The sequence below is a fragment of the Papilio machaon genome, chromosome 19, assembly GCF_912999745.1.
Source record: "Papilio machaon chromosome 19, ilPapMach1.1, whole genome shotgun sequence".
In the NCBI taxonomy this organism is placed as follows: Eukaryota; Metazoa; Arthropoda; class Insecta; order Lepidoptera; family Papilionidae; genus Papilio; species Papilio machaon.
In genome coordinates, this window is record NC_060004.1 from 23,354 (window position 1) to 40,926 (window position 17,573).

Here is a 17,573-nt window from a genome sequence, read left to right on the forward strand (position 1 = left end):
CTAATTGGGCGAGAGCCCAGTGGGGCACGGGGCGACCCAATGCGCCACGGGTCGGCCCAGTGGGGCACGGAGCGACCCAATGCGCCACGGGTCGGCCCAGTGGGGCACGGGGCGACCCAATGCGCCACGGGTCGGCCCAGTGGGGCACGGAGCGACCCAATGCGCCACGGGTCGGCCCAGTGGGGCACGGGGCGACCCAATGCGCCACGGGTCGGCCCAGTGGGGCACGGAGCGACCCAATGCGCCACGGGTCGGCCCAGTGGGGCACGGGGCGACCCAATGCGCCACGGGTCGGCCCAGTGGGGCACGGGGCGACCCAATGCGCCACGGGTCGGCCCAGTGCGGCACGATGCTCACATCAAGTATATATATGTTAACGGAAATGTATGTATGTAGTTCGCCGTTTTATACAATTCATAGGAAATGCATATAATTCCTAAGATCGTCCGGAAATGTGTAAAATAAATAAATACTTGAGAGGTGTCAAGGGACACCCGGATGGAACGAAGTTCCTATGAATTTTCGTTATATATTGTCACGTCGTTGCCATGGTTACTATAGCAAAAAGTGTCGTGACAACTTTTCGTAAGAATTTTTTCCGTCTAGCCCCCTTTCACAACGCGCGAAAAGGAACTTCGTTCCAATTATATTAGACACTTTTTCTAGGAAATCTATACATTTCCAAAATATCAATCGTAAATGTCAAGATGTCAATGGAGGTATGCTGAGATAGCATAAAAGACTTTGCGTGATTTGAAGCGTTAATGTGCTCACCATTTACCAGAAAAAAATACTTATTTTTCTTGTTAAAGAAACTAAAAGCAATATTTTCTACTACGCGTGTGACAACGAGTTTGACATATTACGAGGCACAGGCATGAATAAGCCGCGGCGGAAGAGATTTTTTAACGAAAGAGGTATGGAATCACTGCAAAAACATATACACGTATGAATATAGTGAATATTCTCCATAAAATCATAAAAAGGACATCCCAACACGACACGACGATGATAACACACTTCACACACTTGTGATCACAAAACGAAATTTGTTGATACAAGACCACTCAAATCAAAACAAAGTGAGGAAGTGTGACTTACGCTTTATTGGACATATTTACTTCACCCTACATTTAACTCCTGTTGCTGCTGGTGCTTCAATTGTCCACTTTGACAATGGCAGAGAATTTTAGAAACGAATTATTGAAAACCTAAAACATATAACCAACATAATTTAACAATGATTCACGGAACGTATTTTTGCGTTTCATAATACAATATCAGAATTCAATACAATTATTGGAAATGCATACATTACTCAGCATATTATGTGTGTAATGATCTTTGAAACGATGTCTTAATACATTTCTTAGGAATTGTATGTAATTCTTAGGTTTCATACATTTTCGGTAACATGAACTTATATCAAGTTACTAAAATTTCGATAGCTTACGTGCAGGTGTCGTATTTGTATGTATGTATTTAAACTTTCAAAAGACAACAATAGCACTACGCGTGCATCAAATATCATAATAATTTAAACTTGATTATGAAACTTCCAGGTTTCTGGTCATACAAAGAGGAGGCCGCTGCGAGAAGAGAAGAGACACTAGCGACCGCTGTCGTCAGGCGTCGCGGCCGGGGCACAAGACGGCGGCTGTGGCGGCGGGGCGAGTCACGCGCGCGACTCGGCGCCGGCGGCGGGCGCTGTGGGGGGCGCTGTGGGGGGCGCTGTGGGGGGCGCGGGGGGCGCGGGCGCGTCCCGCAAAGAGTTGTGACGGCGCAGCAGGTCGCGCGCGGAGTCCCGCTCGCGCGAGCCACAGTCGAGTCCACGCCGCGGCGAGCAGTTTGCATCCCGGCATTCCGACGACGAACGTTTCGTGTGCGTGCCTAGATATATTATTAATATCTATAATAAAGTATTTTATTTCGATATGACATTTTATATTGTTGTATGATAGATAGCATGCGTTATCAGCTCCGGGTCGGGGTCCAGCCTCAGTCAACAGCGTTCGGAAGGGACGCGGGATGTAGGAATCGGTTTTTCATGTGAAAGATTTCTCTAGATGTCAGGTGGTCGCTCAGTAACGATTTTAGCTCCATCAACACCCTGGGTGAAATTTCTACGACGCCCCCTTCGTTATCATGCATCTGAGGGGCATTAACAGTGTTATTTGAGACTACACTCCGCAGAGCTGTGGCGACCCTAACCTAAAACGCTTGAGCGGTCGCCTAACTGCGCCCTATGCTAACGCCGGTCACAATAAATTAAAATGTCAGAGATGAGTGCCTTTCGTTACTAGAAAGAGAGAATAAACAGAAAAAGGATATTTCGATTTGCTACCCATGAGACTTCCGTGAGATTGTGGTATTCACTGGGTCGATTGTGCGCGCTGCAGGCAACGGATGCTGAGGTTCAACCAAAATCTTAACTGGTATAGCAAGTAGTAGGAAGGAGGCCTGCACCGCAATTGAGCATTCGGAGATGAAGGTCGCAAAGGTGTGTTCTTTACATCGTGATGACACAGGTGAGTGCAGCGTACCTGGCAGGTCACGGCCGCAACTCATGATCTCGTGGTCGAGGGAAGCGGAGGCCGGCTCCGTGCGCCGCCCGCGCCCACCGCGCCCCCCGGACCCGCCGCACCCGCCCGGCTGCTGCAATCGCACGACTGATTACATACGCATTGCGTCACCAACTCGACCGCTGCGCTCCATGACAAGCAACCATTGTCGTGCACATCACACTGTATCCAAAGTAGGAGTCCTACCGATGACAAAAAACCTCTACGGTGTGGATAAATATTATTTTCTTTGTACGTAATAATGGCACAGTCAAAGTAAATTTGAAAAGAAAGAAGACTTCACGCCGATAAAGTTGCGGTTTGTACCTACATCTACGATAGTACACCTTGTTTCTAACATATAAGAGTTAATGTGTGCAGTGTACTGCAAGTTGGTACATATGCTATAAAGAAGGTGTACTGCAGTGTACTGCGGGGGCACGGGGTAGATGCTTACTTTGTATCCGCTGGAGCCGCTGGTGACGGAGGAGCTGGAACCCAGCGGGTGCGCGCCGTTCTGGAAGCAATGACAACATTTACTCTTACATACACATTCATTTACAAAAATGAAAAACTGGCGTACGCCATCATGCACTCACAATATGGTCAGGGAGTTTACCTACCTAAGATACAACACATAAATTTCGACCCAAATAACAGCTGGATCGACCTTCGATACGACGAAACAATTCATTAAATTCTATAAAAGAAAATCAATAATATGAGCGGTCGCCTCGCTAGGATCGAATGTACAGTGCCGTGAACTGGTGTCGTTCCATAGCCGTTTGTGGTGGTCGTCGTTGTACGGGTGGAGGTTTCCGAGGCCGCACTCACAGCGCGTGGTTAGGCGCACCTGGTCGAGGTGATCGATGGAGGACCGGCTTGGGCTCTTCGTAGGCTCGAAGGCGGACGAATCGCTGTCGTGGTCTGACTGCGCCGGCGGGTCGGGGCTGTCGGGGATCTCACCCGTTGCTGCAACATAAACACACGACTTTATGTTAAGCGCTTAAAACCGAACCAATAGTTATTCGTTAGTTAATACGTTATCACAATAATAATCAATCAGATATATCTGCTTGTTGTGAAAATTGTTATCCGTTTCAAGGGCAGGCGTCCGTCCGTGGGCGAGGGGTAGGTGTGGTGAGAGCTTACCATGGGCGAGGACGAGGTGCCTGCGCGGCGCGCGCGGCGAGGGCGGGTGCAGCGCGCGCGGCGGCTGGGCGGGAGCGCGGCCGGTGCCGGGCGCGCGACACACGGCCGCCTGCACCACCTCACACACGCGGCGGAACCGCCTGATGTTTCCTGCACAACGCAACACAACCCGTTACATCTCCTTAAATGTTCATTTCTAGGTAGGCTCTAAATGTTGGTATAGTTTCTCTTCAATTGGTTTAATAGTTTGTCAAATATGACGGTAACGTAATGGTTAACTGTGTATTAATTAATGAACTAAGTTCTAAGGTGCATGTTTTCTCTTTTTATGTGTTAGTTTACAATTTACATCCTAATTATCGTTGAATTTGTTGTTTTGTCAAGTCTGTTGGTTGTCAAGTCGCTGAGCTGTCTTTTATTACCCGTATCATAATAATCATATACACGATTTTCTTAAAAATAGTTGACGACTTATCTCCAGTAAAAAATATATTATATACTAGCTTTTACCCGCGACTCCGTCCGCGCGGAATAAAAAATAGAAAACGGGGTAAAAATTATCCTATGTCCGTCTCCTAGTTCTAAGCTACCTCCCCATAAATTTTCAGCTAAATCAGTTCGACCGATCTTGAGTTATAAATAGTGTAACTAACACGACTTTCTTTTACATATATAGATTACATATGTATGTAGTTACTTAAAAAAAAAGACAGGAAAAAACTGATTATGATATATATTTATATAAAAGTAGTGAGCAATTATAGAAGCGTATTAAATGATTACGGACGATTGCATTATAATTGTAAGTAAGAATTTTAACATGATTTGAGTTGAACTGTTTAGTTCGCTACTAAAGAGAGAATCCGTTGGCAAAAATCGCTTTAGTTATAAAAATGGTCGGTCGTATCTGTTCTATACTATAGTAATATAAGAATAAGAATAATTTATTGGATTAACACACATATAGTTCAATGGCAGCTTCACTAGGCAAGCGATACGTCCACTCTATACGTAGTTGTACTACTTCAATGTATGTCGCGAGGCGCGAACTCGTCTCACCTGAGAGCAGGGTGAAGGTGATGGCGTACAGGTACTCCTTGCCGTTCTCGCCGGGCGCTTTCGTTATCGTCGATATGTCCACCTGCGCGATGAAATCTCTCCTTACATTCATTTTTCACTTACAATTATTAGCATCTATAGAATATGTATTTTATTGTAGAGAAATTGTAACTGTTGGTACAAAGTTAGTTTATGTTTATATAAAATTTTAGTGTTTTCCTTAATTGTATATGTCTGTTCAGTATCTTAATAAAATAAATAAATAAAGTGTTGATTTACGTCTCTTTAAAAGGTATCAGTGGACTCTAATCAGTAACGTAAAACGTACAACCATTATGTGATTGCGATGTGAAGTGAACTGCTACTTGCCTATATACGATAAGTGCACAAAACAGACGCACCTGAAACCTGACGTGCCTCTGGAACATGGCGGGCGCGTTGGAACCGCGCTTATATTCCACTCGGAAGGACATGGGACCCAGCACGCTGTGAGACAGCTCCGCTATCTGCGCATACGACACCTTAAGTCAGAGTCGCATACTCTCACACCACACAACCTGCACCGTACACCTCGCACCTCGCCGACTCTCATTTTCAGTAATATAGGTTTTATAAAGAGGTCTACTAATGCAGTACTGAGAGGGCACGTATTATGAAAACTCGCTAAGATTATAACAGACGACTATGCAGTCGTTGGTGAGCTGCGGCCACCGCCACGGCGGGGCCAGTACTCACGCTGAGGAAGGCGTGTATGAGGTCTGCCTTGACGGTGGCGAGCGGCTTGCCCTTGACGAGCGCCGTGAAGGTCTCCTCCTTGTCCGCGGCCAGCAGCAGCGAACCGAACCACGACCGCTTCGTTAGCTCGGGCGACGACTCCGGCGTCAGGTGCACCTCCTCTGACGACGCTGCGACACACGACCACCAAGACAGATTACAACATTGGACACCACAAACAAAAACGCTAACAGATAAATGACGGCGGTCGACGATGGTGGGAAGATGTGATTAAATACCGCCTAACGCTTCCCTACCTCTTAAAGTCCATTTCCCCTCCACATCCATAACAATGGTGGGTCGGGTGGACCCGTAGTCCAGCACCCAACATGGCGTTTGCGAATGACAGAGCCCCTAGTGGCAGCCGACGTACCATTTGACAGTGTATATATCATTTGTAAGTAATAGTCTGCGATGTTGATTTCTATGTAGTCGGTGATGAGTGCGCACTTACTCTGCATCTTTCGCCGGTGGAAGCGCGGCGAGCCGAGAAAGGAGTTCTTGATGGTGGCGAGACGCGCACGCCAGGGCGCCGCCGGGGCCCCGCCCGCCGCGCCTCCCGCAACTCCGCCCCCCGTAGCCGCTGCAACACCACCACAAAAATGTAAAAGATTTTGGTTTGGGGTTGTGTCTGGCTTTTGGAAATTAGTCATAATTTTTATTGCCCGCGAATCGGGAAGCCGTGGGAATCCCGAACAAAGAGTTTTACTGCACTGTAATGAGTGTCGCACCCCGCCTTGTGCATCGAAAAGGTTTATGAGCTGGTGAATGAGTGTAGGGACACTAATGAAAAATCACTGTCTGACGCCGTCGATCGTATCGATGCCACCCTAATACAGCTACAAGGTGAGTTTTACCTGTCAATGTAGCCAGGTTCGGAAAGAGAGAGGGCTGCGCGGGCGACTGCGCAGACGTGGGCGGGCCGGGTAGCGACGACCTCTCTCGCGCTGAAGTGTGGACATCGAGACATTATTTATAAACAAGTATTAAAAAATATATTTTAAGTCACTTCCTACTTTTAGTCAATGTTTCGAATTGAACGTCTCCACATTGTTCTATTTGTCAAATTATATCATTTGATAGTAGTAAAAATGTGTCATTAGGGAACATACCCATACTACGTGACCTATTTTTTAAGATTTTTCGACCCCTCCCTCCCCTCGGTGACCATTCGTAGTATATGCCAAGACCCCCCCCCTCCCCCTTTAGTTTTCACGTAGTAATTCATAACTTCTTGTAGCCTCCTGGATAGAATCCGCAGAGGTCTCACGCGAGACAGGTTGTCCACTGCACCACCATGCACCAACTGTGAGTTTACAAAGCGCTAAACACCGCGCTATATTCGAATATAGGTCGAAAAAATACGAGATTTCTCTCATTAAAATCGACTACGTGACAAAAAGCTGAACCACCCCCCCCCCCTCCCGTGACTGACCGTAGTATTTTAAAGACTCCGCCCCTCCCCCCTAAACGGGTCACGTAGTATGGGTACGTTCCCTTAACCGTTTTGTAGTGGCAGCCATGTTACATTTATTCATAGTGTATATTCTGCACTCTACTCAACAAGCCCTTTCATTTGACAACCATGTTTGGAGTTATACAAAATTATCTCAATATGTCATCCGCCACTTTGTAATGGTACTCTACTCGTCAAGCTCTTGCAGGTGACACGTTACTTTGCACCCGTGGCCAGGAGGCAGCAAGGTGAAGGCAACGTGCAGACATACCTCTGTGCGTGTGGGCGTGCGCGGGGCTGTGCGGGCGGCAGGGCGCGGGCGAGGATGCGGCGCCGAGCAGCGGTGACTCGTTTATGATAATGACCGCTTCGCCCGGCTCACCACCTGCAAACACTCAGCGCATTACTCAACAGCTCGTCACACCTGCTCTCGACTGACTTTCCCGAGGCTCGAGTCAAATTATTGTTATTGGAACGAAGTTCCTTATCGCGCGTTGTGAAAGGGGGCTAGACGGAAAAAATTCTTACGAAAAGTTGTCACGACACTTTTTGCTATAGACGAATGAGCGCTACTTCACCATGGCAACGACGTGACAATATATAACGAAAATTCATAGAAATAAAATGTACTTCTTGTGAAGACTTAAGTTTTTTATTCATAGAATAAACATTGGTTCCTTCACTAATTAATTGAAAGGAAATTCGGGTGTCCCTTGACACCTCTCAAGTTTTTTTTTCTTGATATATACTGCTCACTAATATCGCCCAAGATAGCGCTTTTACAAAATTTCCTTGTCGTCAACCAACGAAGTGGTTGCGACCACATTACAATCGCCATCGAGTCTGCAATGACCTAACGTTCTGTCGTGAGTTTAATTTCTATTTAATTAAAATTATCATACACCTGCTTTCCTCGCTCATAGCAAAGCTTCGTCTTTAGCGCAAGTCACTTTACATCGTGTTGCCTTCCGACAAATAATTAATCATCATTACTGCCGTCGAGGTGACTATCGGTCCCTGTCCCGGTTCTGTGGTGTTGAACCGTAGTACTGAATATAAAAGTAAAGATAAAATGAATATAGAAGTACTGACTGATGTTAAGGCTGATGGTGGGGCCGCTGGAGTTGGCGCGCTGGTGGTGGTGTTCCCGCAACGAGGGCGACGCTACAACACAAAGGCATATATTAGCAGGACACTAGCAGCAGAGCATTGTAAGCATTGCAATGGTCCACCGAATGGTGGGGCCCACGGCTCAACGCCCACTCACCCAGCGGCGAGCCGGGGGCGCCAGGCGCGGCGGGGCTGCCGCCCAGTGAGGCCGCACGGTGCGGCGTGTGGCCCGCTGCAACAAATATACATAATTATTCAAAAGCAATACCTGACTGTTGGCAGGTCTACTCGTTGTATTTCTATAATAAATGGATCGGAAAAGACAAGCCGAGAAGAAGAAGTGCACGTAGTTTGCGGACACGAACTTGTCCTTTAACTAGCTAAAGCTGACTCAATTCTTGGGCGACCGGAGCGACCTCTATCTTTAGTGCTTCTAGTGCTTTAACAAACGAAGCATATTACCTACTTAACATACTTAACAAAAGCATCAATAAGTTTAAATCAGTGTGGTGTTTGTTGCGTGTAGTATGCAGTGTGTTGTGTGCAGTGTGCAGCGTGCACTCACCAGGCGGGCTCGCGGCCAGCTGCGGAGAACTGCGTCCCTCGCGCCGCCCCGAAGATGACCTGCTGTTTAGATTGATGCGCGTTTAAAATATAGCTAAAAAAATTATGATGGTAACAATTTTTATATAAATCTAAATATGTCAAACATATCAAAATTGCAACGGCCTTCCAAAAGCTCCCATACACTTGTAAAGTTCACTTTTTAAATACTCCGCGCAGGGCTCTCGATCGTAGCAAGTTCACAAATGTTTTTTCACCACTGCCATAACCTTTTTAGGTGACCATAACCTTTTTCGAAGGTTTTATCAGCGAATGAAATGTTTAAGTTGATACCTGATCTGCGATCTTCTGGGAGTTATCGGTGAACCTTCGCTGATCTGTCCGAACTGAGCGGACTGGCCATTCACCTGCCACACATCACACGTGTTAATATTTATGAGACAAATCATATGTGGAAAGTTAGGATACTGTTTGTTGTGGAGGTAAAGTAGCGGAGAGGCTCGTACCCGACAGGTGTCGAGGCGCTTGCGCGGGGGGTCGCCGGGCGGCGCGGGCGCGGGTGGACGGGGCTCGTCGTCGCGAGCCGGACGCCGCCGCTTACGCTCCAGCAACAAAAAGTATATCACCTTCTCCGTGTTGTGACTGGAATGAGCACATCTCACGCTACAAAAACAGTCCAGTCGAATAACTGATCCTCGGAGGGCAAAGTTAAATGTAGAGGAGCAGGCGAGAAAAGCGAACGCGCATTGGCGCTGTGACCGAGGGCGGAGTCCTAGCGGTGATGTTTCTTACAGAATAACGATCTGCAAGAGACGGCGGAGTCATTTCGGACCCCTATAGTCTAAAGATAATGATGTATTATAGAATAATAATGTTTTGATAATGACATATATACAAAGACAATGATACTGACTGGGGGCTGAGCAGGTCCTGTATGAGCTTGTCGCGCTGCTTGAAGCAACCGAGGCTGCAAATGGCCTGCAACACGTCGGGATCGAGCGCGTCGGCGCCAGGCAGCACGCGTGTCTGCACCACCTCCATCATGGGCAACTCCTGCTCCAGCTCGCCGCGTCCCCCCGCCGTCACCCAGGGGTGCCGCGTGATCTGCGCCAGCTGCTCCCCACCGCGCACCACACGCCGCAGCACGCCGCACACGCAACAACAAAATTACAATATGTGTGTACTAAATAGATCGAACAAGTTTAAGATCACCTGAAACAGTAATGTTACTTTACGATCAATGACTACATTATTATATCGGAAAGCTGCAGGAACGAACAATATTCGAATTATTAACCCTTGTCTTCAATATGTCTCTCTGTCTCTTTCAGTAAGTATATTCAGAAGTGATGAGTGACCCTCGTTACCGTGATGCGTTTGTCCGGGTTGACCTCGATCATGCCACGCAGCAGTTGCTGGCAGTCGGGCGGCACGAAGTGCGGCACGTGGAACACGCCACGTTTCACCTGCAACGCGCGCACGACAACACAACACAATTATATTTAGGTGATTTTTAGACGGTGAGGTGATACTGGTAATAACTGGTTCTAACAAATAATCGTAGTAAGATAGTTCCTTTTGACAAATATTACAACGATACAAGAAAATTAAGTTGTTTCTTTGTACCAACAAAAGTTTTAAAAACAATTTTGGAAAAAGTGCAATCGAAAATTAGGTTAACATAAATAAAACATACACACACAGACAGGTCATGAATATTAATCACATAATTAAAAGTTCAAATAAGGTGCCGTAGAATAATAGGTAAGTACTATTTCCTTCGATGTGAGATTTCTCTTCCTTTCGCATATTTGTTTATCCCCTCCCCTGAGCCAACCTAGCAGCACCGGGGAAAGACTATCTACAGGCAATGAGAACGCAGGCAGACCTTTTCAAGCAGCTGGCGGAGATTGTCATCGTCGAAGGGCAGAGCGCCCACGAGCAGTGCGTACAGGATCACGCCGCACGACCACACGTCTGCGCGCCGCCCGTCGTACTTCTCGCCCTGACACACAACCACCTCGTTATGTGTACACACACACATACACACACACACACGTCACTTGACGTCACTCGAGCAAAGTCTCTTCAAAAAGTATGAGCTCGTTATCCAATTAAAACATGCAAATGAATAATAAAAAACCAAAAACAAAACATAATATTTATAAATGTGTAATATATCCCTGTTCCTGGTGAGCTGACCCCGGCAAGCGCGTACGTGAACCATTCATGTAAATACAATATATTATTAGTATTTCATTGGTCATAATTATTATCAGTCCACGTTTTTATGAGACAGGTCACAGGTATGTAAGCAGTACACGCAATTGCCAGCTTTCCTTATAACTAACATTGCACTGATCAAATTGTCGCGCTGTGGAATGAAAACTTTTTAATTGGATTGGTTCGCACACTCAAGTGTTTTGTTTCTTTCCACTCGGTGCCGTACTCCGCCTCATTATACAATCTTCCGAGGGTCAGGGGTCGCGTGGGGCCGAGGGCGGGGGCGGGAAAGGTGAGCTCGAATACCTTTCATTACTCTCTGCACCCTTCTGTATATTCATTTGTACATTTTCGTGTAATAATAATTTATACAAACACTAGCAGTTGCCCGAAACTTCGTCCGTGTGTTAAAAAATATAGCAATAAATATGCATAAAAATAGCCCATGTCACCAGTGGAGGTGTAGCTTCCCAAAAGTGAAATAATTATTCATATTGATTCAGTAGTTTCGGAGACTGTTCAATACAAACAATAAAAAAACGAAGTGAATAAGAATAATTTTTTAAAACCACCCTTGCGGGCACACCGCGTGGCTACCACAACTTTCTGTGACTCTACACTCTAGACGTCTGGCTGCTACATAAAATAACGGCAGAGCTATTTTTAAAAAGTAGGTAAATGAAAAGGGCAATGATCGATTTTAAAATTGCGTGCGTCCCGAGTATGAAGTTTTAAACAAGGTTTATGTTAAGTACATGAAGCATGACTCCGCAACGACACCGACAGCGGGCGACTTGAGCAGAGTGCGCATGCTTACCCTGATGACCTCCGGGCAAGCGTAGTGCGGGCTTCCGCACGAGGTCTCGAGCAACGAGCCAGCGGGCTGCAGCGAGGCCATGCCGAAGTCCGCGATCTTGATGTTGTTCCGCTCGTCCAGCAGCAGATTCTCCGGTTTGAGGTCGCGGTGGCTGCAGGAGCACACGGTGTTACATGTTACTTTTACACCTTAATACTTTATCATCCGGTAACGTTTGTAAGTGACGAAACAGATAATGGATTTGACCGATTTGGAGCGAACGGTGTTTTTCATAGAACGAGGCCGAGATACTAACCAGATGGAGTGGCTGTGGCAGAAGTCGAGGGCGGAGATGATCTGACGGAAGAAGCGGCGCGCTTCCTTGGGTGTAAGACGGCCTTTCTTCACGAGGTAGTCAAACAGCTCGCCGCCGCTCACATGCTCCAGCACCAGGTACCTGCGTCGCGGGCACACGTTAGCCGTCAGTACGTCGTCATATCTAATGTTAACCATTTCAATGATTGCTCGTACACTTTACAAATTCACACATACTCCCAGAAGATAGCAAACTGGAAAGTAGGTTTTAAGTGAAGATGACACAGCTCCTGTGGACTATGTTCATGGCTAAATTCAGGGAAGTCTAGTTCTTGTATTATCATATCATAAGAGAAGGTAATGGTGTGTGTGTGTGTGTTACATAATAAGATTTTTTACAAATGTGTCACTCGTGCCACTTGCTAAAGGTGCGTGCACACTAGAAACATGAGGACGAACCGGACTGCGTGCCAAAAACGTGGATGGTCTAGACGGCTGTGCTGAAACCGATTCAAACCACATAACGCTGAAATGTTACAAGTGTAGAGGCATGGTGTCGAACCAGACAGCAGCTTGTGATGATTTTTCGCATAACAAAAGACGTCCACATTATCCGTACTGACACACGTTACAGATACGGTCACGCAATAATGTTCGCTAAAATGTTATAAGTGTGAACCCGCCTCCAGATTCTTACATGACAGTAAAAACTCACAGTTGATCAATCTTTTTCATGCTTATGAAACTGTGGCGGGCGGTCTACGCTTTGCTATGCGTTACTTAGAGTGTAGAGCGTTGCTACGTCACGCGTAGCACGCCGCTACGAGAATTAACAGATGAGTGCAAAATAACCATCAGTCAGTACGACTGCCGTGATGTCATGTGAAATCGCACACTCGAATCCCGCGAAATCCACCTCCACGTTCACGCTATTCACGGAGCTTCGCGGCACCAATGTAGAGCCGCCATAAGAGGCATCAACCGCTTTCGTACTAGACAACAATTCGCTACTTCGGTAGTGTTTTCGGTTCCGGTTCGCTTATACTATTCTGTTGTTGATTGTAACTAAGACATCTGAACAGTGTCAGAGGAATGCTGATGAATACATATAACGTACTAAAGTAAAAAAAAAAAAACAATTCCGTTCGGTTATATTTTGTAGAACATAATATTAGGCTACGAACTAAACGACTTGCCACGAACGAGTTTTACGCATAGAGATCTGAAGCAAATGTTTTGAACATAAGAGAAGATCGTCAGCCGCAGCATACGAGGCAGGTGGTACCCCAGCCTGCGCATTACACGCCACCACGGGAGCTCAGATTACGTTCTGGTGGACATAATATTAACGCGACCTAACGAACAAAGTTTCCTAACGTAAAGTGCCACTTTATATAGGATAGCCGTTTTATCGCAAGTGGCAATTTTAACAGGCAGACTTTGAAAGCGAGCAATGTTAAGTGGAGTGCATTTTAGACGCGGCGAAGTGCATAACTGCGTCACGATCAATCTTTGTTTAACATCGCGCCGCTATTGTACTATTTACTTGTGCATCTAAAAAAAGTCAGACATTTACAATACAACGTTATGAATGATTATTTTTATATAGAGCCCTTTATTATTATTATAACTTGATACAAAAAATGAAAACCGCTGGATGTTAGCAGCACTGCTGGGGTGGGGGAAGTAGGCTAGGGTATCCGGACACGGAAACAGCTCCAAAACAGTGTAGGGCTTACAGCGCACCCGCTCCATCAATGACACATCGACTGACTGCGATTCAATGAAATGAAACTAACTGATAAAGCATGCTGCAAGTAGTGACATGTAGATGTTGTGGTGTGTGTGTGTGTGTGTGTGATGCACTCACAGATACTTCTTGTTTTCGTAGACGTCGGAAAGTCCGAGCACGTGCGGATGCTCGATCAGCTTCATGATAGCTATCTCCCGCTCCACCTGCACGTCATATATATCATATACACCTCAACACATATCACAACCAGATCCTAACTTACAAATGTTGAATTGGACACAACGTCCGCAGTGACGTTTATTAAGCGTGTGCCATTTAAGTACAGCTAGTTCGGCGGCGGCGGATGCAGCTAAATTATAGAACAAGAAAGCTGCGCGGTACCTTCATGAGCACGGACTCGCTAAGCTTCTCGCGGTTGATAATCTTGATGGCGACCTTCTTCCCGGTGACGCAGTGCACGCCCAGCTTTACCAGACCTGCGATACACATTTATAACAGAAACAACTTTCATACATTTTCATTTTGTTTTTTCTTTCTCATTCTAATCATTTCTTTGTCATCATCATCATCATCATCTTCCCAGACTTAACCCACTCACGGGGAGTCGACGCACAAGGTTTTATATACCTTAAAGTTTTGACATAATTTGTTAGGGTCAGCCGCCTGCCTGTCGCCAACCATACTTGGGAGGAATAGTTTAAAATGTAATATGATATAAACAACATAATTATAGTTAAATAATTCAAAATTGCTTCTAAATTACACCAACAATAAAAGTTAGTAATAAAACATTATAAATAGAACAAAACTAATCGTTCATTTGTCGTCGATAATAATGTTCAAGCAGGAATAAATTGTATATACCGGGTAATGTGTCAATAAAATTATCCTCGAATAAATATAAATAAGTAAGTAACATGTTATTAGACTAGAAATATGGTAGTGTCTTTTTTGAGAGCAGCAGAGTACAGGACAAAATTTTTATCCTAGAGAAAAAGACATGATCATGATCGTGCACTAATGCCAAATAACTGTATTCAAGATTAATTACAACGAGTTGGGTGTGTTGCTTCTCCGACCTCCGACCTCATCAAATTATTGAACTCATAGAGTTAGGGTGCTTTAACTTGTCCCCTTGTCCCCTTTCTTTGGAGATTCATACAATTAGGCTTAATATTAATTACTAAACGTAAGGCTCAGAAAAACGTAGGTATAGTTGAGATGACCGCGCGGTACAACATCCATTGAAATATATAATATAGTTATTGATCGTTGACATTGCCGCGTGGCTCATGGAAGCTTACGTTTGTCGTATATCGACGAGACTTGTAAGAAGTTCATTCAATATTATGCGGTCCCCTAAATTCGCCGAAATAATGACGTGAACATTGCCCATAGATATCAGAATTTGCAGATACAGAAAGATAATATGTATTTAGAAGTTATAAGATGTCGGACAACACAAGCACAACGCTATCACCAGACCAGTTGCCAGTGTGCGTCTTATTTATTATTTTCATCTCATTAGGTGGCAATGTGCGTCGCCTTCAATAAAATTGATGTGTATAATACACAAAATTACTAATTTACTTTGTAGGTAGTGATTCAATTAACTTTATAATAAATATTACTTTAACGTATGTAAAACTGGACACATTTTGATTAAATTTTTGTTTTAATATTTTAAAGATGCCAGATAAGTTTATTTTGGGTTTAATTAAACTTTTTATTTACATATAATTTAAATAATTTGGAGTTTTGGAGACAATGGCATTGCAACCCGTGTCGGTTCATCGGGTCAACTACTATTTACATATTTACCTATGTTTATATTAAACTAGCTTTTATCCGCGACTTCGTCCGCGCGGAATAAAAAAAAATGCACACAAGATAAAAAAGTTCCTATGTCCGTCTCCTAGTTCTAAGCTACCTCCCCATTAATTTTCAGCTAAATCAGTTCGACCGATCTTGAGTTATAAATAGTGTAACTAACACGACTTACTTTTATATATGGGTATAAGTGACACTAAACTACCATAGCTTAGCACCTCACTGACAATCCAAAAAAGTGTGATAAGTCTTTTGTCATATGTGTATCATGTCAACCTAACTGTATAAGCTTATATTAAATTGATTAATTTAATTTACTTCGTTTTTGTGTTATTGTTAAGTGACATATTAGAAACTCACCAGTTTGTCCTTTGCCGAGGGTCTTCTCCAGTCTGAAGGGTCCGACGTACTGGTAGGCCTCCGCGGCCGCGGCGGCGCTCCCGCCTTCCATGCTCAAAGCGCGTGGCGCGGCGCCCGCCGTCTCGCCGTGCCGACCATAGCGCCTCGCCACTGCGCGCCCTCGCCGCGCCCTCGCCGCGCCCTCGCTGCGCCCTCGCTGCGCCCTCGCCGCGCCCTCGCCGCGCCCTCGCCGCGCTCAGCCTTCTCGCTTCATGATGCAGCCACGCGCGCGGTCACTGCAGTGTCTTGCTGCACAACCACCATTCTCCGTCTTCCACTATTTTTCAGACCAGTGCAGTAATTGTTTGGTACGCAATAGTTTTAAGTCGTCGAATTAACATCTAGATTACGAAAAGAACGTTGACGATTTGGAACACCGTGTATCACCGTGACTTTTTACTGCCAAAATACCTTCCTGTACAAAATCTTATTTTTTTATGTGTTTTTTTAAGAAAATATTTTTATGTACAGGTGTTACCACAATGAGAACCCACGATAATCAAAAATGCAGAAACTGAGAAAATGAAACAATTGAATATCGATGTTCTTTAGCAGTAAAATGAACCAACGCTTAATTGCATAGCGGCTGAGACGACCAAATTCAATACATATTACATACGTAACCTGCAGGATGTAGTAAACAAGTGCAGGAAACAAGCGAGAACTCATCTTTTTACTACACTAAGTAACTAATGTTACTCATAATGTACATATGTGGTGTGGCGCGATCTCGCACAACAACGAGAACTCGACACGACACAACACGACTCTACATGTGGGGATTGCCGGAATCGAGAGGCGAAACTAACGGGACACGAGAGGAAATGGAATAAAAATGGATAGAAGTGAAACGAGAGTAGCCGAGAGCAGGCGAAGAGAGTCGACTGACACTCGTGTCTGACCTTTCTACCCAAATGTCCAGCCAAACTGGCTGGTCTGTCCCTTTATTAGGTCTAGCGACCTGGCCTGACCCTACATGCATATGATATGTTCAGTGCAAAGTTATTGTAATGCCGCTCACTGCTTGATGATACGTTCAAATAGTTATAAAACTGATATGATTGGTGTCCGTCACAGACCCCTTCTCGTGTTACATAAGCGCCAGGAATCTAATCCGCACATCAAAAGATTTTTTTTCTTTTTATAGCATAAAACAAAATGAACAACTTTTATAAAAAAGTACGAGTTACTTTTTTTTTGTTTAGTTGTGATAGTTATTTATCTATACTTATATCACTTTTTATTTATGACAATTTTATACTCAAAAGTAGTAAGAAAAATACACAAAACTGGAAGTAGAACAACTGCATTCAAAAAACAACTCGGTTATATTGATTGCAATTTGTTGAAATGTTACATTCCCTTGCAAGTCAATTAAAAAACAACCCATATCTTAAATATGATGTTACAAATTTGTACGAACATAAAATATAACCGAACTGAGAACTTCTTCGAAGAAAACATCAAAATCGGCGTCGGCGCGGTTGTTCGGCGTTAGCTGCAAGGGCAAGGAGATGTACCCAACAAGATTTTCTGTTTATTAATAATAATTCTGTTTGTAATTAAAAAATTAAAATAAAT

The 17,573-nt window shown here is 44.8% G+C and overlaps 1 protein-coding gene across 1 annotated transcript; it reads right to left on the minus strand.

The window, feature by feature from the left end:
- Positions 1-16,090, minus strand: LOC106715601 (serine/threonine-protein kinase BRSK2). The gene is made up of 25 exons (XM_045682574.1): positions 15,954-16,090; positions 14,145-14,239; positions 13,881-13,966; positions 12,012-12,152; positions 11,717-11,867; positions 10,565-10,681; positions 10,044-10,142; positions 9,590-9,789; positions 9,183-9,318; positions 9,010-9,083; positions 8,678-8,739; positions 8,270-8,344; positions 8,095-8,166; positions 7,274-7,387; positions 6,404-6,493; positions 6,001-6,129; positions 5,508-5,677; positions 5,174-5,278; positions 4,773-4,854; positions 3,714-3,863; positions 3,415-3,533; positions 3,019-3,078; positions 2,544-2,655; positions 1,680-1,890; positions 1-352 (listed from the first exon to the last, which is right to left on the minus strand). The coding sequence occupies exons 1-25, from the start codon at positions 16,042-16,044 to the stop codon at positions 1-3; spliced, it is 3,093 nt and encodes a 1,030-aa protein (XP_045538530.1). The 5' UTR covers positions 16,045-16,090.
- Between the last annotated feature and the right edge of the window lie 1,483 nt (positions 16,091-17,573).

Excerpts from the sequence above, each read along its gene's own strand:
- LOC106715601 (XM_045682574.1), bottom strand. The coding sequence starts at position 16,044 with ATGGAAGGCGGGAGCGCCGCCGCGGCCGCGGAGGCCTACCAGTACGTC. Across the intron at positions 7,388-8,094 it reads CACCATCAGCCTTAACATCA|GTGGTGAGCCGGGCGAAGCG; the intron begins GTCAGTACTTCT and ends GAGTGTTTGCAG. Across the intron at positions 1,891-2,543 it reads TTGCGGCCGTGACCTGCCAG|GCACGCACACGAAACGTTCG; the intron begins GTACGCTGCACT and ends TAATATATCTAG.